Consider the following 23760-nt stretch of genomic DNA (forward strand, 5'->3'; position numbering starts at 1 on the left):
TTTTTGTATATTTGTTGCACTTCTCTGGTGTAATGAATTGTCAAACATGATGAAAATATAAAAGCCTATCTGTACATAATATATGTTATCAAAACTTTAATAATATATACACTATACATTATGCACAGGCTTTCCCACTAAACCTTTTCCATATGAAAAATATAGATTGTACATGGCAATATAGAATGTAATGTTCTGACATCTGTAGCCTTTTTTCAATTATCGTTTTGTAGCACAAATCAAACATTTGAGGTGAAATATTTATTAGAAAAACTACAAAAATATAATCAACATGACACTGAAAGGCATGCATATACTGTCTTTCTAGGCCCTCTATTAACTTAGAAGGTCATAATGATCAATCTATCGAGTCTACATGATTTTCTAATTCCACTTTTTGAGATACAATACCAAAGTCATTGCTATCAAATATATATTTTGTTGCAGCAAGAGGCAACATCGCCCCCTTGAGGCATTAGCAAAGATCCCGAAGGGTGCACCAAATACAGAATATCTGGAAATTGACCAGGAAATGTAATATCTGTGATGTACATTATGGATATTCTATTTTCTCTTCCATATATGTGTCTTATCCACACACCTAAAACAAAGAACGGAAAAAAGAAAAATAGATTTAAGGCACCATATAACATCAACAGCCACATCAACATTTCCAAAGAAAGTGGTACAGGGATAGACAAATTTGTAAGAAGTTATGCAGAACAGGAGAGGACAGTTACATTGGCAGTTAAGGCTGCCCGTTTTCCCAAAGACACACAAAATATGATTTTTTTAAAAGGCATAAATCAAAAGAAAGCGAATAAAAGAGTTCACCCCAACTGCATTCATTTTCTTGAACAAGAAGTAAGAAAATTTCTTTATTCAGCCAGCATAATCAACATTTACTTTCACTGGTACATGCTTCGGCAAATGATGCACATACTTGCTTTCCTTTTCAGTGACAAAAAGGGTGATATCATGATATAGAGTCCAGAACAAGGGTCATATAACCTCTTCAGAGGCAATGAATTTCATACAACTGCAGATGAGAAATGCTTCTCAAATTGTGACTGAGTATTACTGTTGAGTTTTAGACATTTTCTACTTGAAAAAAAAAAAAACATTGATCACGAAGGTGTATCTGTACTAGTACAGCATAATAAAGAGAATGAATCTTGAGTTGCTGTATACACATTCTGCTGACATATGGTCAGTGAAAAAGATGAAAAAGAAAAAAATGACACTCAAGATGTGTTGGATGTGATAAAATCATCTTGATGCTGAGAATGAAATAGTCATTCTTGTAACAAAAACAAGCAATCCTTCAAAAACCTGAAAAAAAATTTCTTAGAGCTTTCTGATTGTGTAAATTTGATATTTTGATGATATGAAAAGATAAATCTAAATTAGTCATATGCAAGAAATGAAAACTGGGATGAATCAATTGATATCTGATTGTTATTTCAGTATTCCCAAACAGTGATACACAACAAGTAAATGCATTACTCGTAAAATTCTTGATACTTTAAATATTGGAAAAAAGACGTACGACAATCATCATGTTTCTCAGAAGAGGTAGATCAACACAAAAAGAATTCGGTGATGCCTAGGAAACTCTTTGAGACTGTCGTCATGGCAGTTTTAGAGCAACAGGTCAAAAAAAGGAATCACGTCGTGTTCTGCATAGCCTGTAGCGCAGCCCTCAGCCAGATGCTCACTGCCGTAGCCCCGGGGTCTGGTCGCCCAAGCTGGTCTGGATTCACGTAGCGTGCTCTGCCGGCGCGGGCAGCCATCTTGGCCGTCGCATCTGTCGCTTGGTCAGCAGCCTCAAGAGGAAAACACAACATTCAAAAGCTTGTACTGAGGATAAGAAAGTGTAACTAAGAAACTCTCCTTATTAACGATGATGACGATAGGTTAGGTTTTAAGACTTTGCATGCACAGCACACCAAGCTGCATTTAATTATCCTTTTTCACACTCCTGTATCCATTGAAGTATCTTTTAATCCAGACATCTCTATTTCTGTCTGTCTGTCCATCTGTTTATCACCTGCATGCCTGCAGCTCTTCTATCTATCCTTCCATCCATTTACTCATCTATAAGTCAATCTATCTATTGCTCTATCTATCTATCTATATCTAAATCTACCTATCTATCCATCTCTATATATCTCTCTATATATACTCATGTATGTACACACTGTAGACAGATAGACACATAGATAGATAGATAGATAGGTAGACAGCTATCCATCTATCTATATTCACATCCAAATGTCAGTCTGCCTCTTTCATGAGACATTCAATCATGAAGCTAAAACAACTTACAATGACTGCATCTGAAAAGCAGTCCACTGGATTCCTGTTCTCACTGACCCCCTTTGACAGAGTCCTGTAGACTGCATCCAGTGGGTCCAACTAATGGGCAAGAAAGAAAAATATTTGTATGATGAGTTCCTGAACGCATTTCATTTCATTTCATTTCATTTCATTTCATTTCATTTCATTTCAGTTATTAAGTTTCCACACAAATCATAGTGTTGTATTTGTAACATACATCCATGACTGTCATGAAATCAGATGCCTTTTACTTTCTCCAAAACAATAATACCTTTCCTTTTCTTTCCTTCTTTTTTTTTTCTTTGGTTGCTTTGGTTGCACACATAACACAACATTGGCATCTTATGCTAAAATACAAAAGACTGATATTTGGCTGTATTTTCATTCTTCAAAAAGAAATTAACATTGCTCAAATCAAGCATATGCAGATGTTTTTTTTTTCTTTTTCTTTCTTTTAAGTGAAAGGACAAGTTTCCCAAAACATATCTGTGCATTTAAATGCAGAAAGAGTAGTGAATCATTCAGTGAAATATTGAGGAATTTGAAGATTGAGGGATACAGTATTGAAAGAGCACATGCGCTAACTTTTCCAGAAAGTATGGAGCATGATATTTGCCAAAACACATCTGCAAATCAAGTCAAGGGAAGGCATACTTTTCGTCAAAAAAAGGAAAATCATCAAATATTTTATTGATATCATACTATTTTGTTGGTGTTGTGACATCACAAAGTATTGTGGAGATTCCATTTAGAGAGGGCAGCACATGGAAATCTAGACCAATATGTGAAAAATGTGTCACTTTTTCAAAGGTATTCAGACTTTTCTCACACTTTCACTGAGAGTTTCACATAAAATTTTGCATTCCCTGAATCCATATTATGCACTTGGAGAAAACTTCCCCATTCAGTATGAGAGCCCACCATAGTTCTGTCCCCAACATCAGCTTTGCCATGCTTCTTTATGCTGTCCATGCCTTGTTTGAGGGCACTAACCCACTCTGCAAATCCAGGGTCTCCCACCAAAGCTCGCTGGGCTGCTAGCAGAAACAGACCATAGAACTGGAGAGAACAGAGAGAAGAACGAGATTGTATATACATTGTAAAGCCTGAGCAGGAAGTATGTATGGTAAGTATGGATAGAGACTTTTATATATAGCATCATCTTCATCCTCATGAATCTTTGGTATACTATTGTCACCTTCCCCTCATCAATATCATAATCAGTGTCATCACAATGGTTCTTATATCATTTCTATCTCATTGCCCACTCTCCTTGTGATGCAAATGATCAACATCACTGTCATGACATCAATTTGAACCATCCTCAACTCCCCCATCCCTGTATCATCATGTCAAATATCATCCTTATTACCATCAGCACTGCCATCAAGTATAGAAGCCAACATTTACTCCATCATCAATACTACAGTGTATATTTCATTTCAAGTCAAAGTTACCAGGAGCATACGATTATTTCTATTTCTATATTCACGACAGCTAACCTCTGCAGATTTCATTTAAAAAAAAGGCTTTTAAAGCTCTTGATGAACAATCATTTCATGTATTTAGAAGGCCCCACCCCCCCCCCAAAAAAAAATAATAAAAAAAATCTTACTTGAGTTTCAAGTAAGTTACACACACTAGGTATACTAAATAAAATTCTTTCCTGACAGACTGTCACATTGTTTCACCTCGGAGGACTTGTCTACATTGCACACGGCAGCAAAGTTTTAAGGGAACTAACCAAATAGAAATTAAACAAGAAGAAAACTTAGCAATATGTGGCTAAGTAATTGAAGAGCACTGACATTCACACATCAGTCCCGAATACCTAAAGTCCCAAAGAGCAGTCAGGGAAATACTGGAGTGCTACATGCATCTCACTAGGTGAAAATAAATCCCACATCAGGGTGGTTTTTGGTGTCTCTTCTCAGGGCGTAAAGAGGCAATTGGCAAATTTTGAGGGAGCCCCCTACAAAGTCAGGGAGGTCCAGGTCGGCAGCTCCAAGTGATTTGACACAGCAAGGGTAAATCGATGATAAACTCACAGCTCCTGAGCTCCCTCCCATGGCCTGCTCAGCGATCCTGGACATCTGACCGGCCAGGTCACTGACCAACCGAGGCTCTCCTCCTTTCTCCAGCCAAAGCTTCATTTCTGTAGTGGAGATCATTTTGAAACCAAATGTATGTCAGGGCGAGCATTTCACAATGCTATAGAGTGCTCAACTTAAGCACATTTAAAATTCTGTAGGGAATTATTATGTAGGAGGCTGGTATGTGGATGTGGTAATAGTAGTTGCCATGGGAGATGCTCTAGTCAGGAGAGCAGGTCATTGCATCATCCTTTTGTTATTCCTTCTCATTTTTCACCATTTTTCTAACTCCCTCCTTCCCCTTTCACTTCTTCCTCTTCTCCTCTTTCATCTTCCCCTCTCCTTCTTTTTCTCCTTCTAACACTCCATCTCATTATATCACTTTCCTCCACCACTTCCTCTTCATTCCTCCCCTCATCTCTTTCTTCCTGTCCTACTCTTATGTCTCACTCTTCTCCTTTTTCTCCTCCCTTCACTTTCCCTCTTATTCTTCCTCCTCATTCCTCCCCTTCTTTGTCTCCACCTTTCCTCCTCATCTTCTTCCTCCTCCATCTCCTCCTCCTCATCCCCTCCTCCTTTCTTTCAATCTTCATCTCAACCCCTTCTCCTCATCTTTTTCTTTTTCCTCCATCTCACTCTCTTCCCCCTACTGCTCATTGTTGACTTCTCTACCTTGATTATTTCATTCTAGCTCACACTTCCATTCACATCGCTTACCTCATTTTCCTTTTCTTTTACCTCTTTCTTGTCATATACTCCCTTGATCCATGGAGGAGGGGAGCGACGGTGGGTCAAGCAGCAATACGCTGACGGGCAGTCTCTCTGGTAGGTAACACTCTTGTGCTCATTCTCCATTTCTGCGTATACTTGCCTTCCAATCGGCATAGATTTTTGTTCTGTTTCTTTCATAATTGATGTCATGTGGTGTAGTGCAGCTTTCCCCTATCATGCTATACTAGAACTCAGGATGACATACTATTACCCATGTTTTTGTCATGATTAAATCAAAATTCACTTACCCACAATATGACAAAGTCACAAGTCATCAAACACAGCTAACAACACTGTCTAGTGGCAGCAAGGAGAAAATCTATGCAGGAAGAGTCTAATTCTTTAACATCACTATCTAACAATCTCAAACGTTTTATGCAGTGGAATGATTTAAACCCGATCATGAAACCTGCTTGAATAGTTTTCTGGAAGACATTGTTCAAAGTGGAACATAAATGATGAAATAATAGAATCTTCAGGAAAGTTTTCCTATAATTAAAAAAAAACACACAGAAGTAGAAACAATGCAATAGTAACCTTGTGCTCCTCTCCGCATCGTTGAGCCACAGTCCCCATCTCCACTGCTGGTATCCAGGTCATTCAGGAGTTGCTCGTTCTCTACCAGCCTATCACAGACAGCAACTAGGATGGTCTGAAGCTGCTTGAAGGTGTCTAGGATCAAACATAGAGAGTGGAGATGAAATAAACCAAAAGAATGCCATCTGTGGTGTCATGTGATGATAAACCATGCATCCAACTCCCTCATTTCATCATAAAAATATTATTAACCCCTTGAGGACGGGCTGATTTTGCTAAAACACGCATTTCCCATAGACACTTGCCCGAGTGTACTCTGGACTCGTCTTCAATGGGTTAAGCCAGGGTTATACCAGAACCAAATTCTCTCAAATAAATTTGGACCAATTCTGCCCGAATATGGCCTGAACTGGATAGATTCGGTGGATTCGGAACCTATTAGTCTTTGATTCGGGGAGCTCCCTGAATCTAATCTCCCCGAATTGCTCTGGCATGGATAACACACAATGGTTACCAGTGGCAACAACAAATATTAGGGAGCTTTAGATTTTCGACGCGCGGACGTTCAAAAGAAAAAAACATGTTCTGAGCATGCGCAGTAGCGCGCGTAAAGTCAATCTATTTTTAGCTTGCGTCGCCTGAGTTGTTTACTACGCGTACTGGGCTATTTTCACGTCCGCACAGTTTGCGACGTAGAGAGCTTCTTCATGCACTGATCATATGGGGGCGCGATTTTATTTTTTATACGTTGCGTCCCAGCGTAATCTAAAGCTACTTTTCCACATGACGCAGGGAGAGGAGAACGTCCAGCGCAAGCGTCGGCTCAAACGTCCGCGCGTCAAAATCTAAAGCTCCCTATTCACAGCATACAGCAGAAGCTCCTTACAATTTGACACATATAGGGCAGTACAACAAACAATGAAACTCCTAAATAATGTTTACCTTTGTCTATGGTAGTCTTCTCATCAGACCCAGAGTTGAGGTTGGTGTCCGTTGACGGGTCATCTGGAAGTTGAAGTTCCAGACCAAGCGAGATCCCTCCCTGTCTGCTGGCTCTGGGCCAGCCTCGGGCAGTGGTCATTTGGTCTGTGTGGGTTATAATACAGATAAGCATGGGTCATAATGATTAACGTAACAAAAAGGAAATGTCTTCATCAAAATGCATGATTACCAGCATGCTCAAGCATGTGTTGCCCTATGCTTCCAGTGTCTACATAGATACACCTGTGGAATGCATATCAGTGGAGGACTACAGGAATACAAGCTCATCTACAACCCAACATCATTGTGTGAACGTGAAGCTCTAAATGAATTATGGAAAGAACTGCACAATAACATAAATCTATATGTATATACAACGTGTATACACATGTACAGTGTAATCACTTCAGTTGCTGTTGTCCCTGCACTTTTGATGCCCAAAATAACATATTATTGAGAGACAATTTGCTCACAAACACAGACCACACCATCACAGCACCTTACCTAGACATGAAACCCTATGGCCATCTTGGTCCAGGCGAAGGATGGTCAGCGAGACTCCAGCCATCTCCAGGGAGGTCATGAATGTCCCACAGAACAGGCGCTGAACTCTGACCCCCTGTTGATCTGGGGGGAAAAAAGAGGCATTGGTAAAGTTGGTGCAGCACAGAATGTGTACTAAAAGTATTAAATTGGCAATCAAAACAGGGAATCATAATCCTACTTTTCTAAAATGATATTCACTAATTGAACGACGATAGGTGGTGTTACGTATGTCTTGCTTACTCACTCAACAAAAAACAAAAATTATGAAATATATAGACATCACTATGAAACATCACCTCTCCTGGAATGACTTAATCTCACTCATATATTGCAAGTGAATGTTACAAGCAATGTAATTCTCTGACAGAAATTTGAGAGAAAAAAAATAGACAGCTTTAGACTTAAAGAAAAAATGGAAATAAATCAAAATTCAAAATTCAAAACTCAAATTCAAAGGTGAGTTGTAACACATTTAATCTATAATTATTGTCATGATACATGAGTGCTAGGAGCATGGAAAAGAGCAAATGGATAAAAGGATTTTCTTTTTTAAAGCACCAAAAATGTTTTTAAACATACTAACAGACTGCTAGAAATATCTTCCCCCACCCCACCCCCCCCCAAAAAAAAAAAAAAAAAAACAAAGCAACAACAAATCAAAACGTAAAACAAAAGAGCAAATGTACCGAGATAGCTTAAAGCCTCCCTGGCAACAATGCACATCTCAATGTTGGACGTTCCTCCAAGGTTGTTCACCATGAGGGCGACCTCATCCCCTTTCTGGACATCCAGCCGACAGTTATTGGATGCTGCCCTCATGTGGTCCAGCATGGTGGTCACTACAGTGTGGGCATTGGACATCTGCCAAAGAAGACAGAAGAGAAAAAAAAAGTCATCTCTTGCATTTCAGACATGGAAGCTGGCTTCTGCCTCATGAAAACTGCAATAAAGATAATTATGATATTGAGACAATGGCAATGATAATGAAAATAGTTTGCATTTATCGCACATGATAATTATATCTATTTTGTTTAAAATACCAAGCCACTCATTTCATTAATTCTATTAATTTAATTAATTCATTTTTTTTTTTAATGCTTGAAGGTCCATATCACTCCGAATACACTTCATGGCATTTTCACTTAGTATAACAAGTAGGCCTATACAATGAAGATTGACTTATCACATTCTTAATATTTGGTTTATGCATAAAATATGATATAGCTGAATTTAAGTTGGTGCAGGTTATGTATTGTTACATATGTCCATCTATCTAATACCTGTTGTTTTGGGGTTTGTGTGTGTGTGTGTGTGTGTGTGTGTGTGTGTGTGGGCATGTGTGGTTTTTTTGTTTTTTTGTTTTTTTGTTTTTTGCACAGGTACAATTGTACTAGATCTGCCATCTTGACAATCAATAATATTGTGATAGTTTATAGCTATAGCGTTCTTGAATTGAATTCAACTGCCTTCCTCTGAGAAATTGACAAAAATATAAGAAGATATTTTTTCTGTACACTTAAACTCATATACAGATATCTTGCTGCAGAAACAAGACAAAATACTGTTTTATTTGATGTTCTTCATAAGTCTGGAATATTGTCATGCTGCACACAAAGAATTAATCATAACCCCCAATTGTTTTTTTATCACATTAGCATTCTAATCGAGTGTAAAACAATTGGTGGATCATAATCGTGTGAAACTGTTATTATGCACGCAACTGTATCACCACAAATCTAATTAAAGTCATTTCGAGTTTTGAAACAAACAGGATTAGGAATTAACCATGCGAGGACCAATTACAGTGACAGAATTTTTTGTGGCAAAACAATTCTTCTCTCTCTCTCTCTCTCTTTCTTCTTCTTTTTTGTTTTGTTTTTGTTTTGTCTTTTTTTGTCATTTAGAAACAAGGAGGGAAAGTGTAAGTCTCTTCTCAAGCATAATTTTCCCCTAAATATCTCCTGAGAAAAAAATAAAGAACTAGCCAGGACAGCTCTACTGTGAAAAGAATATGTTTGGTGTGCAATTAAGTGCACAGAGCAGCAATAGAATCTGATTTGGTGTGAAAAATTAATATCAGTGAGATGATATAAAAGCCACAAAAGCAATGTATCTTCAACTGAAAAAAAGCTTCTTTATTTTGCTACCCCCTTTACTCCCTCCCTCCCCCCCCCCCCCCTCTCTCTCTCTCTCTCTCTACCTTCAAAATGCCACTGTCTTTAGGTTGTACAACATGGAACTTGAAATTCTATATTACTCCTTGCACAACAAAAACAACAACAAATTGCCAGACAAGTATATTTAGTGTAGGCTATATTTCTCACAAAATTGATTTTCAGCTTCATAGTTATGCATAGAATTGGATTTCCTACCCAACTGAAATAGTGATGAAATTTCAAAGTCTGCAGGCAACTCTTTCTGAATAGAGGATTTGAAGTTCACAAGAATTCAGGAACACACTGCGTCATTCTTTGTGTGCACACACCCAAAAGATCTAACACTCCAAATACTTTAAAGGGATTTCAAGAAATTTTGGATACTCATTTATGTCATCCTATTTATGATTATTAAAACGTACCTATTATCGCTGAAATCTATTAGATTTTTTTTTTCATGTCCTCCTTCATGTTCTATGTGTGAGTGAAAACTGTAGAAAACTATGTAAGACCAAAGAAATGTGGGTGAATAAAAATAATTTTAAAAAAGATACACTCTATTTAATTCTATGCTTATGAGCTTTATGTTCAGAGAGAAGGATAACCCCTTCATTACACAGCATTAAAAAGTCAAAATAACTCAACTGAAACACATTATTCAGACCAATCACAATATAGACCTGTGCACGTTGCTGGTGGGCTTTGTAGCTCAAGTCACACATTAATTGTATTCAGCTAGGCAACTGTCTTTAACTGGTTTTAAACTAACTGGTCTGAAAATGACCATCAAATTTCTACATTGGTGCAGGCGAATTCATGGAGAATACTTAACCTGATAATTATTACTAAAAATGTGATGGTATTTCCCTTTTTTTTCTAATGGATGGATAATTTCCTTCCTGGAGGCTGAGTATAAAACAATGCTCATGCCTCCACAAAGTTGGACAAGTTAATAGCAATTCATTCATGCATACAAATATAAGGGAGTATCTTCATGCTGGTCAAATGACATAGACGAGCATGTACAGGTTACATAGGGACACCATGTTGAATTCATGAATAATACTAGAACTGTTGCACTTATACTTTTTCAATTTTTTTTCTCTTTCTGTATTTATTGAAACATATATACAATGTATACAAACATACCAAAGATTACAGAACAAACTAATGGGCCATACATGTACGTGTACAACCATACATTTTGTGATTTCAAACATGTATACATCTACCAATCACAAGACATATCAACAAAAGTACATCTTGCTCAAGCATCAGCTGACCACTGTTTTTTTTTTTTCATTTTACTCAGTACTTTCAAGACAGCTTTTCTAATATGTATAATTTTAAAGAAAAATCCACTTTGTGTTCATGTTGACTTTACTCTATGGAGTAAAATTTAACAAAAAGAAAAGTAATTTTTTGTTTGTTTGTTGAATTGGACATAATCTGAAAGGGTTACAGAGTTTAGCAAAATATTAGTCATACACAAACATGCAAATTAGATGAGGCAATGATGCTATTGTCCAAGAATTTAAATCTTCTTGCTCACAATTCTTCAAATTTTCTTTTGAAATATAATTTTTCTCATGAATGCATGAATTTATTTACCTGATTGTTTTAGAATTGCAACGATTAAGTAATGATGACTTTACAAAGGGAAGGAGGTAATATACATTAAAATAATTGACACAAAGATTAATGTAATGATATTTCTACTTATGAACCAACAGGAGAGTTGTGCGGCAATCATACTATGGTCTTAGCTAATTTACATATATTTTTTTGTAATTTTGGTGGTGTCAAGTAATAATGTTTGGCAAAAAGACGTTAATTTTGAAGTTAAATAGACTTAACTTAAGTATTATCTGTTTGAATTGAATGTTTATTGTTCTGAGTGTTTGATAATTTCTGGTAATGAAAATCCATAACAAATTGAACTCACAGGGAAGTAAAGTTTACATTTTGACAAGTATTCCAGGATTTCATCTCATGTTAATTTATGGTTACTTGCATGGAGTGAGTAACATACATGGATACACATTGATGTCAAAGTGTACACATATCTACCTGCTTATACAAAAAATAAAAAATAAAAAATAAAAAATCTATTGTTCAAGGCACCAAAACCTTTCGATATGGGCTTTCAATATGAACAAGAGATTGTACACCCATATATAGGACACATTTGATAAACAAGTAAAAGTTGGAAACATTCCTACCTGCAGTGTCTTAACACCAGCCTCTCCATGTATCCCAAGGCCCAGCCCAATTTCATCTGGTCCTAGGGTGAATGAGGGCCCAGCCCCCGGAACACTGCATGGGTACAGGCACAGCCCTACGGTTCCTATTCATGGACCGAAACAACATTGCCAATGTAGTGATGGAGAATAATGATGAATTCTTTAACCCGTTGAGAATGGACTGATTGTGCTACAACACACATTTGCCATAGACACCTGCCCGAGTTAACTCCGGACTCGTCCTTAACGGGTTAAAGTGAATCTTACATACAATGACAATATCAACCCCATGCTTTTTGTGCAGTCTTAACACCTCCTTGCTTGTCCACTGGAATGTACCATGTTTCTTTTTAATATATCTATTTCTGGGCGTGAACAGGTTATGTAAGATCAATGTCACTGCTCATAGACATCTTATTATTCTACATAAGGGAAACATTGATCAAATATCAGTTTTCTGTTCATGCTAGCACATATATAGACAGGTAAAAATTGACACAAATTAAAATGAACCAAAAGAGCTTTGAGTATGCAGACAATGAGGACAAAAAGCCTAAAATATCACATATGCGAAACAAAGAATGGCTGACATCTTACCCTACAGACACTGCTTCAAAACTGTGTGGGAGTCATGTTCCAGGTTTGCAGCTTATTAACCGATTTCTCTGCCAACAATCCAGTCTTTAAAAAAAAAAAAAAAAAAAAAAAAACCCTCTGACGCTTTCCTTTCATTGTGACGAATGTTTTCTGGGTCACTTTCCACTCACCAAGTGACGCACAGGCCGCCTCAACAGCTGTTTTGATCTCCGGAAGTGACTTGCCATTCTCTGCCATCGCACCTGCCAGCTAGAGTAGGCGGAAACATTTCCCTGTAATAGGTCTGTCATCGCTTATTTTGGCTGCCCATTCATTCATTCATTTATTCATTCATATTCATCCATTCTTTCATTCAGAAGTCCAGCTATTGAGTCATGCCATAACTCAAAGCATATCTCCCTCTGGAAATTTACTGGCCATTTTATGCATAAACAAAAATGGAGACAGAGATAGAAAGAGAGTCAGTCTGGGAAAATGCAATTCTCTTTGTTTGTTGATATTTTGCTCAAGGAAGTGAATAGATGAATGAAGCACTTACAACAATAGCAACGTCACATTTTATTCATTCCCCACTGTAACACTAAAACGCAGAGGTCAACTCCGTCGTACATGCCACTGGTACTTCACGTGTCTCCCTCTTAATACAGCAACGGAAGTAACATTAGGCAGTGTTTTTTACGTTCAGTATCATTTCCTGCAGGGATTCCAATTGTCATCGCAACAATAGCTGGATGAAATAGACATCTTGAAATATACCGTCCTACAGGAAATTGGGAAGTCTTGACGTAGTCTGCACTCATTGTCTTCAAAAAGTATTGACTGTTTTAACTCTTTGTGTTCTGGTAATTACCTGGTAGCTTAACTTGCCATGCTTTAATTTTCTGAATCAGCATTCAGTAATCCCTCAAAACTTGATGCAGTTATAGATTACAAGGACAAAATCAGATGCAGGAATGTGCCTCAGTTCAACAGGAAGGTCATGGTAACACAAGAGGTTTGAGGAATTACTGTAAAAGTGGTTTCTTTCGCGTACAGAAACTTTCGCGGTTTCCATCGGTGCCGACTTTTTCGCGTGTGTTTAAATTCGCGGTCAGTAATGATAGCGTTGTAACAAGCGACGAGTTCAAAACATTTTCGCGTGATGTTAAATTCGCAGTTCAACCTCAAAGCGCGAAAAATGCGAAAATAAAACCACCGCGAAAGAAACCACTTTTATAGTAGGTTATCTCTAGCAAACTAATAGAAAGTAGTATGCAAGTTTTGTCATCTTTTCCTATATCTAAAAAGAAGAGCAGAATTTTCTCTCTCAAGTTTTAACCTGATTGTGATTTTTTATTAGGATAAAGAGAGTGCAATATGTTTATTTCTGTGACACCGGGAACTGACATTATCATTTGTTTTGATGTTGTTGTTGTTCTAGTTTTTTAACTCGCGTATTATATTCTCTCCGTTTCTTTCTTTCTTATTCCTGCTGTATTTTTATCATAGTACAATTTCGTTACATATCCCTTCTTCTTTTTTTTTTTTGCTATCTGGTTGATATGTTTACGTTTGTTTTGATTGTAATGTTGTGCATTTGAATATATGTTTCTGTATCTTCTTATTGTGTAGGGCCCCTTGGTAGAGCAGTTTTTCAACTGAAAGGGCTACCCTGTTGAAATAAATAAATAAATAAATAAATAAATAAATAAATAAACAAAGGGGACCAACCTTGTACATAAATATAGTTCCCGACAGGCCACGACGGTCACTCAAGTTCTGGTCAGAGAGGGCACTGTCATCCCCTACCACCACCATGTCCACCAAGAGGCCCTCCGCCTGGGCCCTCTCCATGGCGACACCAAAATTGATGCAGTCCCCAGTGTAATTTGTCACAACCAAGAGTGTTCCAGCTGTGTGCAAATCACAAGGTGATAGAATGGAGATGGTTATAAATACAGATCACTTGCATTATATCACAAGTGTAAGGCATGGCTGTTCATTTGCGATGTTCCTGATCGTATCAGGGCATTAATTACCCCCAGGCTAACTACTGGTCAGTGATAAGGTTGGAGTAAGGATTAGGATTAGGGTTAGGTTTAGGGTTAGAGTTTGGGTTAATAGGGTAAGGTTTAGGGTCAGGATCAGGATTAGGGTTAGTGTCAGGGGAAGGGTCATGGGTAATTGCCCAGGGGGTAATTGCCCTAGACCCATTCCTTCTCAAAGATGCAAAAATTAACCTGTTGTTTCTTATCTTGATTACTACTACTACTACTACTAACTACTACTACTACTACTACTACTACTACAACTAATAATAATGATAATGATGATAATGGAATACTTATATGGTGCTATATCGACAGAAATGTTTGAAAGTGCTTATAAAGTGAAAATGAAAATGTAGAATAATACAAATGGGAACAGTATATAACAAAACAAATAATGTAGAACAAACATTCTACTTGTATGCAAAATTAAAAAAGATGTGATTTTAGTTTACCTTTAGATACATCAATATTGTGAGTCTCTTAAATATCCAGTAGCAATTTATCTGAAGAAATGGAAATGCACCCCATTTGGTATGAACTTTTGGTACAACATGAGAAATGACGTCAGATGAGCGTAGTTGCCTAACAGGGGTATTTTTCTGGTCTGAGCTATCATACATGCAGCTGTATTCTCATGACGAATAGAATACAAAACTAACAGCTCTACATAGCATGTGAGAAAGAAATAACAATCATTTCACACAAATGCTAAGAGTAGCTTCCTTGCCACGTCTTGTACAAGGATAAGATATATGCAACACATCCTGGGATTTTCTTATTCATGGCATTTTAAGTTTTGTTTGACAACAGTTTCACCCGTCATGAACTCACATGTAATGCTGAAAGTGTTGGCACATTCATTTTGGAGATGAAACTCAACCTTGAAATCATCCTTTTGGTGACGTTAACACAAGGCCTTGTCAAAAAGAATTATTGTAAGTGCATGCTATATTCAAAAAGAATACTTATTCTTGGTGAAAGAAATCTACACTAATTCAATGAAATCACTTCACATCCTCTCTGGACAACTAATACATGCACAAATGTTATGAAGAGGACGTGCATTTTTCATTTTAACTATTAACTGTTTCTCTTCTTTTTTTTTTCTTTTCTTTCAGTGCATGACTAGACGAAGCCAACAATGAATAACTGCCTGCCCACTACTTGACGGGGAGGATGTTTCAGACAGGGTGCATCGACCTTTTATAGATCTTAGGATGCTCGCACAGGCAACTCAATGATTCGGCAGTTTATGTGTCAGCCAGACAGGTACAGTATCATAATATGCCCTTTTGATGTATTCTGTAGGTTGCAAATGGTGGAAAATGTTTTCTGGGCCCTTTTCGTGAAATATGTTTTGCCTGTAATTTATCATTTTACACACATATACACATTTTTTTTTTAATTCTGTATCGAGTTTGTTAGCCATGTGTGGTGTCTTTTCTTTTTTGGATTTACCGTACTTTCGTATGAAACTTTGCATGTATTTTGTACTGTTTTTACGCAGGGTCCCTTTGTAAATCAGTTTTTTAACTGAAAGGGCTACAATGTGAAAATAAAATGGAATAAAAAAAATAAAAAATAGATGAAAACTGGTCCCCCTGTGTCACTATCTTACTTCCCTCACAATTAATATCAAATTCCTGAGATGGTGGAAGCACTTGCCTTTGCTGCCTCTCCCGACGGCCTGGATGGCGGCGAGAATGGCGCTTATTGGAGGAGAGGCAAAGACCGATCCTGCTACAGCACCACTGAGCATGCCCCGCCCGACAAAACCTGGATGGACAGAGAGAGAGAGACATGATAGTAAACATTATTAAACTAAAAAAGGTGCCTCGGCTGTACTTTGGGGCATGAGGGTAAGAGAGAGAGCATAAAGCTCTTCATCCCCAGACCATCTCCACGCATGATGCTGACAGATGCACAGAAAGTCCAGAAACCAAGGCACAATGATTGCATTTCTATTGATGCCCATTGCTTGGATAGGTGGTGCATTTCAGCGTTAAGTGAGCAACAATAATTCTATGGGAGGCAACTCTGAGTAGTCAAAAAAAAAAATATATGGAGTGAGACTTGATTTTAGGGGTCAAAATTATCTCCTCTTGAAGAATATGATTAGTCCAATTTTATCATTTTGGCAGACACTAGTGTGAGTTGAGCTTAGGATTAAAAATAAAAGAATACTGTGGTCTGTTCTAGACAGGCGCGCCGGAAGCAGTTTTGGATTGGGGGGGCAAATATTGAAGGGGGCTCACGATAGACCATACAAAATGTTACACAATATGCACATACACACACAAACACACACACACACATATATATATATATATATATATATATATATATATATATATATATATATATATATATATATGTGTGTGTGTGTGTGTGTGTGTGTGTATGTAAAGTGGCGTACGGTGGGTCGAAACATGGGGGGGGCACCTTGTGGAAAAGTCATTGAGCAACATTGTAAGTTTTCCTTACATGGATTATGGAATGACGGTGTGAAACGACAAATTATATACTGTCAGCAACATCAGGAGAATTGCATAACAATAAAATGCGAGCGAGCGGGGCGAGAGAGCTTGAAAATTTTGACATTTTACAGTCCCCAAACTGCCGTTTGTAGCTATATCTTTCGCTTTGGAAATTAAGGGGGGGGCATCGGGCGCAACTGCTGGCAATTACTGGCGGCAATATTAGGAGAATGGCATAACGATTCAATGCGAGCGAGCGAAGCGAGCGAGCTTGAAGATTTTGACATTCTACAGTCCCCAAACTGCCGTTTGTAGCTACTATATCTTTCGCTTTGGAAATTAATGGCGGCGCATAGGGCGCAACTGCTGGCAATTACTGGCAGCAACATTAGGAGAATGGCATAATGATTCAATGCGAGCGAGCGAAGCGAGCGAGCTTGAAAATTTTGACATTCTACAGTCCAAAAACTGCCGTTGTAGCTATGTTTTTCGCTTTGGAAATTAATGGGGGAGGCGCACCGGGCTCAACTGCTGGCAATTACTGGCTGCAACGTTAGGAAAATGGCATAACGAATAAATTTGACGATTATTTTTGACATTTTACAGTCCCCAAACTGCCGTTTGTAGCTATATTTTTTTTTTCGCTTTGGAAATTAAGGGGGGGGGGGGGCGGGCCAGGCGCAACTGCTGGCAATTACTGGCAGCAACATCAGGAGAATGGCATAGCGATTGAATGCGAGCGAGCGGAGCGAGCGAGCGTGGAAATTTTGACATTTTACAGTCCAAAAACTGCCGTTTGTAGCTATGTTTTTTCGCGTTTATTCATATATATACATATCTATTTTACTTCATCTATTTTTATTTATTTGTTTATTTATCTATTTATTTTTATTTTTTTTTTTTTTTTGGGAGGGGGCTTTTTGGGGGGGCAAAAATGCATTTTGCCCCCCCACTTTTTGGATTGGGGGGGCGGCCGCCCCCCCTGCCCCCCCACTTCCGGCGCCTATGGTTCTAGACAATTCACAGCATATCAAGCCTGTTTTACACGAGGAAATGAAACTGCCTCAACTCTCCTGTGTGTGGGGCCCTCTAACCAATGGCAAGTTAACTTTCAGCCTTACTGAGAATTCAACTATACATGCACAGAGTGCTTAATACACATTTCACTGTCAAGGATATTACTAAGTGCTTAGAGCATATGCATGAAACTATAAACATATCAAAATCAGTTGTCGAGCATCCAAAATAACTAGACCATCATACTTTTCATAACTACTTTCTCTAAAACACTACATAGTCTTTAGTTAGATGTACATATTTGTGGATTACAGAGCTTGTTACAAACTTATTCAAGAATCAGTTGTTCTCATCAGCTCACTGCTGAATCATGGTCCCTAAAGGGCAGTCCTTGAGAGCCTACCGACATGAGCTGGTTCGTGGCCCGATCCACCACCAGAGAGCAACGTCACTTTTCCACTCTCCTTCACCGCCTGAATGTCATCCCTGATGATGACCCTGTGAACGGCCAGCTTCAAGACCCCCGGAGTGACGGCCACAAGGCCATCCAGAGCTTCGTCAACACAGCTGTCAACTTTGTTGATCAGCTTCTTCGTGGGCAGGGACGCCATCGTGTGCTGGCCACGTCAGAGAGGTAGCTGCCCCGTGTAGGCCTACTGCAGATTGTTTTGAAAAACAGGAAGTAAGCTGAGTTTGGGGGTTATATTTGGTTATCTTGTTTATATATAGATGTTCTTCAATGAGCTCTTTTGTCTGCATCTGTGTGCAACATATCAAATTTATTCCCTTCAATACACATGCAGTAATTAGTAGCTTCTCTCTGCAGATTATATGGGGATTCCTTGAATGTAAATGGTAACAATAATGATCATAATGATGATGAAAATAATAATGATGATGATAATAATGATGATGATAATAATGATGATGATAATAATGATGATGATAATAATGATGATGATAATAATGATAATGATAATAATAATAATAATAATAAAACATGACACTTCTAATACAGCATGTTATCTCAGTATCACCACATGGTGCTCCAAGTGCTTTACCACTTATTGCAACCTGTAGTGTAGGGAGAGATCATCATGTAAACATTTTACATTAGATCCAGGATCCCAAAGCAACAGTCACCGTAAAAATTAATGGGCATTCACTCTCATTTTTCTAAATCTCATCAAATGAATCTTGAATCTTGAAATGATAATCCCTGTAGCAGCTCGTCGAAGCTAAACTGGGATGGGCTGTGCGATGACGACGTTGGCCGACGGTGCTTGAAGTGCTATTATGCAGATGTAACTATTTACAATAAAATGTCATGTGCGTGCAAATAAAAATCAGGCTGCCAGGCTTACAGCATTTTGGACCCTACGGGAGGCTGCAACCTTCTGATAATTGGTAGGGCAGCCTTCTGGAAGGTGTCAACAGTAGGTGCAGTGACAGCGTTGCTTGGTAGGTGGTTCCAGATCCATACAGTACGTGGATAGAAGGAATATTTGTATGGGTCAATTGAGGCATCTGGTATCATGTATTTGAGCTGGTGGTCATGTCTGCCAATGTAAGGGGCTGGAAAGATGGAGGGCGGAAGTGATATATTGACAAGGTTGTAGTGGACTTTGTAGAACATGGTGCATTGTGCTGTGAGGCGTCGTGTGTGCAGTGTGTCCCATCCCAGTTTGGATACAAGGGATGTAGAGGAAGTACCCCATCTGTAATCCTGGTGGACGAAGCGAGCAGCTGCTTTTTGGACTCCTTCAAGGCCTTGTACAGTGTTGGTGTGGTATGGATTCCATGCCTCTGATCCATACTCTAGCTGCGGACGAACAAGCATTTGATATGCCCTGTTTTTGACAGCTTTGGAGCATGGGGATAATGTACGACGTAGGAGACCGAGAGTTTTGTTTGCTTTTTGACGAATGGCCTGGCAGTGAGTAGCCCAGCGAAGATCTTTTGAGACCGTGACCCCCAGGTACTTGTATTGTTGGACTCTGGGTATGGTCTCCTGAAGGAGCTTGTATTCACGGAGCGAAGGTTTCCGTTTTCTGGTAATAGTAAGAGTAGCACATTTGGGAATGTTGAAATCCATTAGCCACTTTTTGGACCACTCGGCGAGGGCATGGAGGTCTTGCTGCAGGATTTCGTGATCTTCCAAATGGTGAATTTCGCGGTAGATAACACTATCATCTGCAAACAACCGCATCTTGGACTGGACATATACATTGATATCATTTACATAGAGCAGGAAGAGAACTGGTCCGATCACCGAGCCCTGGGGCACTCCTGACGACACGGGTCTCCAGGTTGATTGAGATCCTCTTACTGTGACTGCTTGTTGTCTACCAGAAAGGAGCGAGTTGATCCAGTGTAGAGTATTACCGGTTATGCCGTAGTATTGGAGTTTAAAGCTTAGCCGTTGGTGAGGAACTCGGTCGAATGCTTTACGAAAATCCAGGAAGATGATATCTGTTTGGCCCCTTGACTGAAGAGTACTGGACCAGTCATGAATGGCTGATATGAGTTGGGTGGTGGTGGAAAATTTCTGTCTAAACCCGTGTTGTATGTCAATGAGGATATTGTGGGAGGCAAGATGTTTGGAGATATGGCTGAGTACAATATGTTCCATAATCTTGGAACAGACACAGGTCAAAGAGATTGGTCGGTAATTTGCAGGATTGCATTTGTCACCAGACTTGTGGATAGGAGTAACTCGGGCATGCTTCCACTGTGTAGGAACAGTCCCTGTGTTGAAACTCTGTTGGAATAAGAAGGCCAAGGGTGGAGCAATCTCGTGGGCTATGAGTTGTAGTAATCGAGGAGGTAGCTCATCTGGGCCGCTTGCTTTTGATGGATTAAGTTCACGGAGCTGTTTCTCAACACCAGGCCGGTGGATGTGGAGATGACCAATGCCATGGTAGGGGGAGGTGCCCTGGTGGGGATCTGGGCAAGTGTCTTCTTTGATGAAGACTGACTGGAAGTAAGCATTCAGGCATTCAGCTTTGTCCTTGTCAGTAGCATAGAGCTTGTCATTCTGGTGTAGAGAAGGGATTCCCAAGTTCTCAGTACGAGAGAGTTTGACATAGGACCAGAAGGTTTTCGGGTTTTCACTGAGGCTTTCGCCAATCACGTTGTTAACATAATTATGGTGTGCTTGGTGTACTAATTTGGCGACTTTGTTCCTATGCTGTCTGTAAGATTGCCAGGCAGCTGTCGTAGGGTTTCTTCGAGCTTTCTTGAACAGTCGATCACGCTTTCGCATGTGCCGTTTAAGCTCAGGTGTAATCCATGGCAAGTGGTATCTACTTTTACTCATCTTGGATGGGATAAAGTCTTTGATGCATTTGTTGAGAAAATTGAGAATCTTGGTCCAATTTTCATCAACAGAATTGAGTTCCGGTGCTGAAGCAAGGAAGTCAGTTGAGAAGTTGAAGACGGCTTCTGACAGACCCTCGTGATCAGCTTTGTGAAACTGAAGGATCTTCCTAGCTGGCTTGGGTGCTGTCTTCAGATTGCCAGAGAAAGTGAAGGATATAATATCATGATCTGAGATGCCAGGATGTACATTAACGTCTGAAACGAGAGCTGGGTTGGAGGTTACAAGAAGATCTAAGATGTTACAGGATGCAGGGCGAGTAACTTCTCTAACGACTTGTGACAGTGAGTTTTCGAGTAACAAGTCTAATAGCTGTTGATGGTTGCTTGCACGAGAAGGGTTGGTGATGGTACCAGACTCCCAGTTTATGTCAGGGAGGTTGAAGTCCCCTCCTATGACGATGTTTGGGTGGCTTCTGTGATGTTTGGTCATCAGTTTAGATAATGACTGCCATAGCTGATCCAAGTCCTGCTTCCGATTGCTTGGAGGGCGATAAAAGCTTGCTATGAATAGGGGTTTCGCATTTGTAAACTGCAAGCTACACCAGAGTAGTTCGCAGTCTGCATCAAACTCAGGGCAGTTTGATACTAAAAGTGAGTTATGTACTGCTACAAACACCCCACCGCCATGTTCATCTCTATCCTTGCGGAAAACATTGAAGTCAGTGGGGAAGATGCTGTGTGTGGGTACACCATTGTCCAGTTTGGATTCGCAGCCAAGTAGTATATCTGGGCGATGTTGATCGATCAAAGCTTGAAATTGAGACTTCTTTGAGGTGCTTTGAGATGCTTCTTTGAGATGAATGAATGATTTTTACTATTTGAGCAATAAATCAGGTATTCGTGATATTTACAGAATAAATTTTACACAATCCAGTCTGACACACTTTTCTTACTTAGAAAAAAAAAAGTTTGAAGAAACGAGAAAAGCCAACTTCTTCATCAACCACTTGTTGATACCAGCTGGCAAATTCACCCCTTGCCCCTTGCCTTGGAACCAAATATTTTTAGTTTTCTTGATTCTCAATACTTTTCGCATGAATTTTTGACATTATGATTGATACGTTTTGTTACACTCTGATGTCTGCTGTAATGTAAAACCCATCATCATCGTCAAACATTACTTTGATTATAAGCATCAAGGAAATGGTTTGAAAAAAAAAATATATCGTATCCTATATATTTCCTATTCCGCCTATCAAACGTACGGTAGCATTTCCACACACGTGCAATCGCTGTTGCAGGTCACAGCGCATTTTAGCTAACTTAATTGGCATAGTGTGGGACTACGCATTATGGCAAACTTCGATTTCCGATGTGTCTTAATCTAACCTGAAAAAAAGACTTAGTCTGATAAATTGTGAAGACAATTATGACAATAAAAGATCAGTTGTTGCTCGTGACATTCTTCAGCGCAACATGCATACCAAACATAGCATAACACCACTTACAACTGGTATAATAGTCTCGTACACGACCAGCGCAGCCACAGCGAAGAGAAGCAATGCGTCGCACACGGCCACAACAAACACTCAGTGGCCTAATCACAACGTGCTAACAAATGGGAATGGGGATATGAATGGGCGTTCCCTTTTTCCAGGTCAGCGTTTATTCCCAGGGTCCAAAGTAGGGAGGTGGATCCAGCTAGAAAGAAGTAGAGAGGGGCAGATTCCATACGACAGGATTAGTATACTCATATATGAGTGATTAACACAAACAACATGATACCTTTTACACTTATGCAGGATACTTTTAATTCTACATTTATTATGCTATTTCATCGTGTATGTAACATGTGTAAGCAACTTTTTATTTTGTTTTATGCTAGCATGAATTGTTATTCCTCTCGAAAGAGTAAAGTAATCTTCCCGTTCTTTCCCCCCTTTTTTTATCTCACTATCACCATATGAATCTCCATATGCCTTACCACTTATTGCAACCTGTAGGGAGAGATCATCATGTAAACATTTTACATTAGATCCAGGATCCCAAAGCAACAGTCACCGTGAAAAAAAAAAATTAAAAAAAAAAAAAAAAAAAAAAATATATATATATATATATATATATATATATATATATATATATATATTTCTATCTTATGAAGGTTGTTTGTGATAAACTGTAGCTAATCTTTGTCTCAAGTGACTCTCCTACATTATTTTCTTTCCTTAAAATCACTAATTCACTTTGACATCGCATCTTTATTTACCTCTTCTTTATTTCTTTTTTGTCATATATCATTCATCTTTTTTGTTTATCTATACCACATCATGACATTATCGTGTTTCTACGTTTCAATTGTATTATTCCCCACGACTACTATGTTTCATCAGCTACTCAATATTACAATACATGCGTTCCCTTGATACGTTGATGAGCTCTTTGTGAAAGAAAGCTGGCATTTATGCCCTGACTGAGCGGATCAAAAATCCATTTTATAAGGGTAAGGGGGGGGGGGTGAGAGAGAAGAGAAGCATCACCACCTGTAGATTTGTATACCGAGCATAAACCAGCTCAAAGAGGCAATCGTTTCTTGAGTATACAAAGCAGCATGAGAATAAGTCTTCTGTTGCGAATGGAAGCATTATTCATTT

At 38.9% G+C, this 23760-nt stretch overlaps 1 protein-coding gene across 1 annotated transcript; it reads right to left on the bottom strand.

Annotated features, from left to right (window-relative positions):
* Positions 1 to 1619: 1619 nt before the first annotated feature.
* Positions 1620 to 22701, bottom strand: LOC139723197 (triokinase/FMN cyclase-like). Its single transcript, XM_071634456.1, has 14 exons — positions 22618 to 22701; positions 18192 to 18444; positions 15960 to 16070; positions 13975 to 14156; positions 12435 to 12513; positions 11647 to 11771; positions 7955 to 8129; positions 7227 to 7349; positions 6684 to 6827; positions 5742 to 5876; positions 4389 to 4495; positions 3262 to 3399; positions 2329 to 2418; positions 1620 to 1826 (listed from the first exon to the last, which is right to left on the bottom strand). The coding sequence occupies exons 2-14, from the start codon at positions 18397 to 18399 to the stop codon at positions 1668 to 1670; spliced, it is 1776 nt and encodes a 591-aa protein (XP_071490557.1). The 5' UTR covers positions 18400 to 18444; positions 22618 to 22701; the 3' UTR covers positions 1620 to 1667.
* Between the last annotated feature and the right edge of the window lie 1059 nt (positions 22702 to 23760).

This window comes from Diadema antillarum, unplaced genomic scaffold, assembly GCF_040938485.1.
Source record: "Diadema antillarum isolate AM-2024a unplaced genomic scaffold, OU_Dant_1.0 scf00000183, whole genome shotgun sequence".
Classification (NCBI taxonomy): domain Eukaryota; kingdom Metazoa; phylum Echinodermata; class Echinoidea; order Diadematoida; family Diadematidae; genus Diadema; species Diadema antillarum.

Bases quoted from the DNA above. Each gene is read 5' to 3' on its own strand.
- LOC139723197 (XM_071634456.1), bottom strand. From the start codon at position 18,399: ATGGCGTCCCTGCCCACGAAGAAGCTGATCAACAAAGTTGACAGCTGT. The intron at 7,350-7,954 runs GTACATTTGCTC...TTTTCCCCCCAG, and splicing joins GGAGGCTTTAAGCTATCTCG to ATCAACAGGGGGTCAGAGTT. The intron at 6,828-7,226 runs GTAAGGTGCTGT...TAACCCACACAG, and splicing joins CCATAGGGTTTCATGTCTAG to ACCAAATGACCACTGCCCGA.